The sequence below is a fragment of the Dreissena polymorpha genome, chromosome 1 (genome assembly GCF_020536995.1).
Source record: "Dreissena polymorpha isolate Duluth1 chromosome 1, UMN_Dpol_1.0, whole genome shotgun sequence".
NCBI lineage: Eukaryota > Metazoa > Mollusca > Bivalvia > Myida > Dreissenidae > Dreissena > Dreissena polymorpha.
Window position 1 is genome coordinate 106,025,057 of NC_068355.1, and position 7,424 is coordinate 106,032,480.

The following is a 7,424-nucleotide window of genomic DNA, read 5'->3' on the forward strand; positions in this document are numbered from 1 at the left end:
ACATTGGAATTGTAAGAACCACTTGAAGGCTTAATCACATTAACACTGTAAGTGCAACTTGATACCTTAAACATATTAACATTGTAAGTGCCACTTGAAGTCTTAAACATATTAACATTGTAAGTGCCACTTGAAGTCTTAAACACATTGACATTGTAAGTGCCACTTGATGGCTTAAACACATTAGCATTGTTAGTGCCACTTGAAGTCTTAAACACATTGACATTGTAAGTGCCACTTGAAGTCTTAAACACATTGACATTGTAAGTGCCACTTGAAGTCTTAAACACATTGACATTGTAAGTGCCACTTGAAGTCTTAAACACATTGACATTGTAAGTGCCACTTGATGGCTTAAACACATTAGCATTGTTAGTGCCACTTGATGGGTTAAACACATTGACATTGCAAGAACCACTTAATGGCTTAAACACATTGACATTGTAAGAACTACTTGTAAGCTTAAACACTTAGCCATTGAAGGACCATTTGAAGGCTTATACGCATTGACATTGTAAGAGTCACTTGATAACTTAAACACATTGACATTGTTAGAACCACTTGAAAACTGAAATATTTTCATGGTAAGAACCACTTTAAGGCTTTAAACAGATTGACATTGTAAGTGCCACATGAAGGCTTAAACAAATGACATTGTAAGTGCCACATGAAGGCTTAAACAATGACATTGTAAGTGCCACATAAAGGCTCTTAAACAAATGACATTGTAAGTGCCACTTGAAGGCTTAAACAAATGACATTGTAAGACCACTTGAAGGCTTAATCACATTGACATTGTAAGAACCACATAAGTCTTAAACACATTGACATTGTAAGAACCACTTGATTGCTGAAACAACTTAACATTGTAAGAACCACTTGAAGGCTTCAACACATTGACTTTGTAAGAACCACTTGATTGCTGAAACAACTTGACATTGTAAGAACCACTTGATGGCATAAACACATTGCCATTGTAAGAACCACTTGATGACTCAAACACCTTGACATTGTAAGAACCTATTGAAGGCTTAAAGACACTTACATTGTTGGTGGCACTTGATGGCTTAAACACATGGACATTGTAAGAACCACTTGAAGGCTTAAACACATTGACATTGTAAGAACCACTTGAAAGCTTAAACAAATTGACATTGTAAGAACCACTTGATAGCTTAAACACATTGGCATTGTTAGTGCCACTTGATTGCATAAACACATTGACATAGTAAGAACCACTTGATGGCTTAAAGACATTGACATTGTTTGTGCCACTTGATTGCATAAACACTCCTTGTATATTTTAGTTTTATTACAAATCTCATTTATTATTGACATTGTAAGAACCATTGTATGGATTAAACCCTTGCACATCTTATATCCTTAACGAAGGACATTTATCATTTTGTATTTCAGAGTTGAGGAGAGGAGGGTTAAAAAAGGAAAGAAAAAAGAAGCGAAAACATGGGACTGAGTCTTCAGAGGCATGTCCATCTGAAGTGAAGAAAGCTAAGGCTAATTTCACAGAGATGAGCAGTGAGATTAATTCTGCTCAAGTCAAGGACGGTGAAGAAACTGTGAATGTAGAGGAAGTGACTGTATCAGACAAGAAGTCCAAGAAGCACAAAAAGAAGCACAAGAAGAACATAGATGAGTCCTCCACAACAGACAAGCCACTGCAGACTGACAGCACACAGCTGAATGGTGATGTTGGAGATGGGCAGGGTCCCACTGCTGACATGGTGGGGAGCAGTCACACACTAGTCCTCCTGCCAAAAAGAAAAAAAAGCACAAGAAAGATTAAGGCAGCTTCGTGTAGTGACCTCACTCATCTAACATTTACTGTTTATGATGTACATACATTAAGTACGTTTAATTATACCCCCAGAAACAAAGTTTAGGGGGGTATATAGGAGTGAACTTGTCGGTCGGTCGGTCTGTATGTCGGTCCGTATTAAGTGTCCGCTCTCTAATTCAAGTAGTTTTCATCCGATCTTCACCAAACTTAGTCAGAAGTCGTATTTAGATGATCTTAAGGCCATGTTCGAACATGGGCCTTGAATTGTCAAAAACTAGGTCACGGGGTCACTTATTGCGTTTTAAACATTCAGCATGTTGTCCGCTCTCTAATTCAAGTAGTTTTCATTCGATCTTCACCAAACTTGGTCAGAAGTTGTATCTAGATGATCTTAAAGCCAAGTTCGAGCATGGGCCTTGCCGGGTCAAAAACAAGGTCACTGGGTCACTTAGTGCGTTTTTTAACATTCAGCATGGTGTCCTCTCTCTTATTCAAGTAGTTTTTCATCCGATCTTCACCAAACTTGGTCAGAAGTTTTATCTAGATGGTCTGAAGGCCAAGTTCTAACATGGGCCATGCCAGATCAAAAACTAGGTCACAGGGTCACTTAGTACATTTTACACATTGAGCATGGTGTCCGCTCTCTATTTAAAGTAAATTAAATCCGATCTTCAACACACTTGGTCAGAAGTTGTAACCAGATGATGTGTAGGTCAAGTTCGAACATGGGCCATGCCAGTCAAAAACTAGGTCACGGGGTCACTTATTGCGTTTTTAAACATTCAGCATGTTGTCCGCTCTCTAATTCAAGTAGTTTTCATCCAATCTTCACCAAACTTGGTCAGAAGTTGTATCTAGATGATGTCTAGGTCAAGATTGAATATGGGTCATGCCGGGTCAAAAACTAGGTCACGGGGTATCTTAGTGCGTTTTAAACCTCACCATGTTGTCCGCTCTCTAATTCAAGTAGTTTTCATCCAATTCTCACCAAACATGGTCAAAAGTTTTATCTAAATGATCTCTAGGACAAGTTTGAACATGGTCCATTCCGGGCCTAAAACTAGGTCACCGGGTCACTTAGTGCATTTTTAGCTCATCTATTTTTTGAAAAAAAATATGAGCTATTGTCATCACCTTGGCGACGGCGTTGGAGTCCGGTTAAGTTTTGCGTTTAGGTCCACTTTTCTCAGAAAGTATCAATGCTATTGCATTCAAACTTGGTACACTTACTTACTATCATGAGGCGACTGGGCAGGCAAGTTAGATAACTCTGGCGTGCATTTTTACAGAATTATGTGCCCTTTTTATACTTAGAAAATTGAAAATTTTGGTTAAGTTTTGTGTTTAGGTCCATTTTATTCCTATAGTACATGTACATTGATACAACGCTAACCTGGCTGCTAAATTGCAAAAAATTCATTTCGTAATGGTAAATATTCATAATAGCCGCCATTCTTTTATTCCAGAAAACTACACCCTATAATCTTACAGACTGAATGGGCCGTTGGCGAAACAACCAAAAGTCAGTATAGGCAGATATGAATGGGGAAGCATAAGTCATTTACAAAAAATAAAATGTTTAAATAAAGTATGGGAACATTTATTTGTCTGTGTTTGTGCACTTCTACGGCCATTTTCGGTCTGATTAGGCAGCATACGTTGGACTAGTAAAGGTATTTGGTCTTATTTGCAGGTAACCGTAGGTGTGAAAAGGGACTTCTTAAGTGTTTTCCAGTTTGGTCCAGGTTTTTGGCGCCTTCATTGTTCATCACATTCACGCCTGTGTAGTGCGACAAACAATAACCCAACTTGTTCAACATAATAGATGAACAGTTAAACGTCGATACTGACATATCTCAACAACTGTAGCCCTGTCTCCGCTTGGCCACAAAGTTTTTATTCAGCATTCAGATTTAAAGCCCATGCTTTCCCCGAGGAAGAATGACACGATATACATGAAATCTTTTTTTCTCACGTTTTACACGAAATTGCACATGGACTGTTAACCTGTTGCTAGAAAATTAACAAAATTGTCAGAAAAGTATAGTGCTATGCACCCATGCTCCTAATCATAATGACACTTCCTATTTTGAATGCTTAATTAAGCTTTCCAATGACTCAAATTATTGGATTGCACAATAGTAAAATGGCGACCATTTTGGTCCTATTTGGTGGTTTTATTCTCTTTAAATATTTTTTTCTCCATTTATGCATTAATTAAACAGCCTGCGCGCTATACATGGCTGCGCGCTATACAAAGGAAAATTCGGTATTTTTGTTTTTTAACCATGTTTGAAAAAACAAGATATGTGTTTGTCAGAAACACAATGCCCCCTATTGCGCCGCTTTGAAATTTTTTTTTTTTTTTTCTTTCACCTTTGACCTTGAAGGATGACCTTGACCTTGAACTTCCACCACTCAAAATGTGCAGCTTTACGAGAATGCCGCTTTGAAATAAAAAAAATACATTTGACCTTGAAGGATGGCCTTGACCTTGAAGAATGACCTTGACTTTCCACCACTCAAAATGTGCAGCTTCATGAGAACACTGCTATGAATTTTATATATTTTTTTACCTTTGACCTTGAAGGATGACCTTGACCTTGAAGGATGACTTTGACCTTGAACCTTCCACCACTCAAAATATGCAGCTTCATGATAACGCCGCTTTGAATTTTTATATATTTTTTTTTTACCTTTGACCTTAAAGGATGACCTTGACCTTGAAGGATGACCTTGAACTTCAACCACTCAAAATGTGCAGCTTCATGATTACGCCAATTTGGTTTCATTTTTTTTCCTTTGACCGTAAAGGATGACCTTGACCTTGAACAATGACCTTGACCTTCCACCACTCAAAATGGGCAGCTTCATGAGAACGCTGCTTTGATTTTATTTGACCTTGATCTTGAAGGATGACCTTGACCTTGAAGGAAGACCTTGACCTTGAACTTCCACCACTCAAAATGTGCAGCTTCATGAGAACGCCGCTTTGAGGTTTTATTATATTTTTTGACCTTGAAGGATGACCTTGACCTTCCACCACTCAAAATGTGCAGCTCCATGAGTTACACATGCATGCCAAATATCAAGTTTGCTATCTACAAAGTGAAAAAGTTATGGCCAATGTTAAAGTTTTTTTCGGACGGACGGACAGACTGACTGACATACTGACGGACAGTTCAACTGCTATATGCCACCCTACTGGGGGCATACAAATTATTTTTTGGGTTTGGGGGGGGGGGGGGGTATAGTGTGAGGGTGGTGGTGGTCATTTATTAGATGATATTTAAATAAAATAAAAAATTATGGGGGGATTGAGGGAGATTCGGGGGGGGGGGGGGGCGTGGGATGGTTTGGAGTGGAGTCTATTGTGGAATGTCAGGTAAGAGTTGTTTTGTCCAAAGTATCAATTGAATCTAATCATAAATAAAGAAGTTATGGCAATTTTAGCAAAATTTAATAATTTGACCTTGAGAGTCAAGGTCATTCAAAGGTAAAGGTAAAATTCAACTTGCCAGGTACAGTACCCTCATGATAGCATGAAAGTATTTGAAGTTTAAAAGCAATAGCCTTGATACTTTAGAAGTAAAGTGGATTTAACACAAAATGTAACCATATATTCAAAGTTACTAAGTAAAAAAAGGGCCATAATTCTGTATAAAAACGACAACCAGAGTTATGCAACTTGTCCTTTACTGTCCCCTTATGATAGTTTGCCAGTGTTCAAGTATGAAAGCAATATCTATGATACTTTAGGGGTTAAAGCCAACCAAAACACAAAACTTAACCAAATTTTCAAGTATAAAGGGCCCATAATTCCGTCAAAATGCCAGTCAGAGTTACATAACTTTGCCTGCTCAGTCCCCTACAAAAGTTAGTAAGTGTTGCAAGTATGAAAGCCATAGCTTTGATACTTTAGGAAAAAAGTGGACCTAAACACAAAACTAAACCAAATTTTCAAATTGTAAAAAGGGCACATAATTCTGTCAAAATGCCAGTCAGAGTTACACAACTTTGCCTGCACAGTCCCCTTATGATAGTTAGTAAGTGTTGCAAGTATGAAAGCAATAGCTTTGATACTTAAGGAATAAATGGACCTAAACACAAAACTTAACAAAAAATTTCAATTGTCTTAGTATAAAAAGGGCACATAATTCTGTCAAAATGCAAGCCAGAGTTATCTAACTTTGCCTGCCCAGTCCCCTCATGATAGTAAGCAAGTTGTAATAGTTTGAATGCAATAGCATTGATACTTTATGAGAAAAGTGGACCTAAACGCAAAACTTAACCGGACGCCAATGTGATGACAATAGCTCATTTTATTTTTCAAAAATAGATGAGCTTAAATCTTCTTACATTTCCGAAATTTGAAGGTAATTGTATGGTTTTGTACATTTACTAATGGATAAATTAATATCCGTAGAATTGCATTCAATTGCCTTATTTTTAATTAAAGACAAGATCTTATAAAAATAAAAACAACTAATTAAACATAATCACTTTCAAGATTTTGCAAACTTTTTTATCAACTTCACTCCCTGCCAACATGGGTCTTGTAGACATATATTAAAGAAATATTTCAAAATATCCATGATTTTTTTTATAAATATGATTGAAGCCTTTAACCGACTATTCAGACCTTTAAAAAACGCCCCCTATGAAGATGAGCATCTGTGTTACCAAGGAAACGTTAACATGCGCTTGATGTACCGTTTCTGTTTTGCTGCTACAGCATGTTTTGAATATACTGGCACGATGACCGCTTTTCACTTGCGACGCATCTATTTTATGTCTTGCAACTTAAATTAAATTTTAAATATATATTTCGCTAAGTGTTGTTCTACATTAAAAGATACAGTTTTTTACCGTCTGCTGATCTTTCGGACCTGAATGTTAAAACCTTGTGTTTCTTCTTAATATTTCTAAATAAGAGATACACAATAGCTCCTAATTCACTTAAAACTCTTTAAGGTCATTGACAATTTATCAATAGATTCCTATTTGATTTTAAAAGTCTAGTGAGTTAATTTCGTTAAAAGTTATGAATCGACTCTGGGTCCACACATTATTCAGCCTCAGTCGCGGAAGGATCTCATACAATTGAAAACACAAACACGTACAAACTGTTTTGGTTGCTCAACTTAATTAGATTTCATCTACTACTTGAATGCAAAGAAATTATAGTATATGTTACAAGAACAATATAGAAACTTCATAATTTAGTTAAGGCTATGTGTTTGCCTCACCAATTGTGTATTAAGCAGTGTATCAGTTTTAGTAAAAAGGATTGGCACTTTATACCCATTAAACCCAAGAGAGAAAATGAACTTCTTGCTGTTAGATGATCACATCATTAAACCCAGAGCCAGAGCCCGTCATGACATTTTAATGAAGCGACGCAACCACATGTATATATTATACATTTAATGTGTGCTCATAGTCAGTTGCGTATCAAACAATAGTATACTTTGTACTTCAGAAGTGCAAAACTGTTTATAATGTTATAATGTACATATTGAAATTTCCTCATACTGTAATGTGTGATAATTTTTTTTATCTATTTTAAGAAATCTATAATCATTTTAAATCAAATTCTCCTTAAGAATCTTTATTAATTTTTTAT

At 36.6% G+C, this 7,424-nt stretch overlaps 1 protein-coding gene across 24 annotated transcripts in view; it reads left to right on the plus strand.

The window, feature by feature from the left end:
* The window catches only part of LOC127865166 (myb-binding protein 1A-like), a 277,075-nt gene extending 272,188 nt beyond the window's left edge, over positions 1–4,887 (plus strand). For all 24 annotated transcript variants that reach the window (XM_052405109.1, XM_052405110.1, XM_052405106.1 and 21 more), the window contains one exon: positions 1,417–4,887. In XM_052405109.1, coding sequence (XP_052261069.1) covers positions 1,417–1,474 — 58 coding nt within the window. In that variant the 3' untranslated portion in view covers positions 1,475–4,887. The remainder of the gene's footprint in view (positions 1–1,416) is intronic.
* Positions 4,888–7,424: the final 2,537 nt, after the last annotated feature.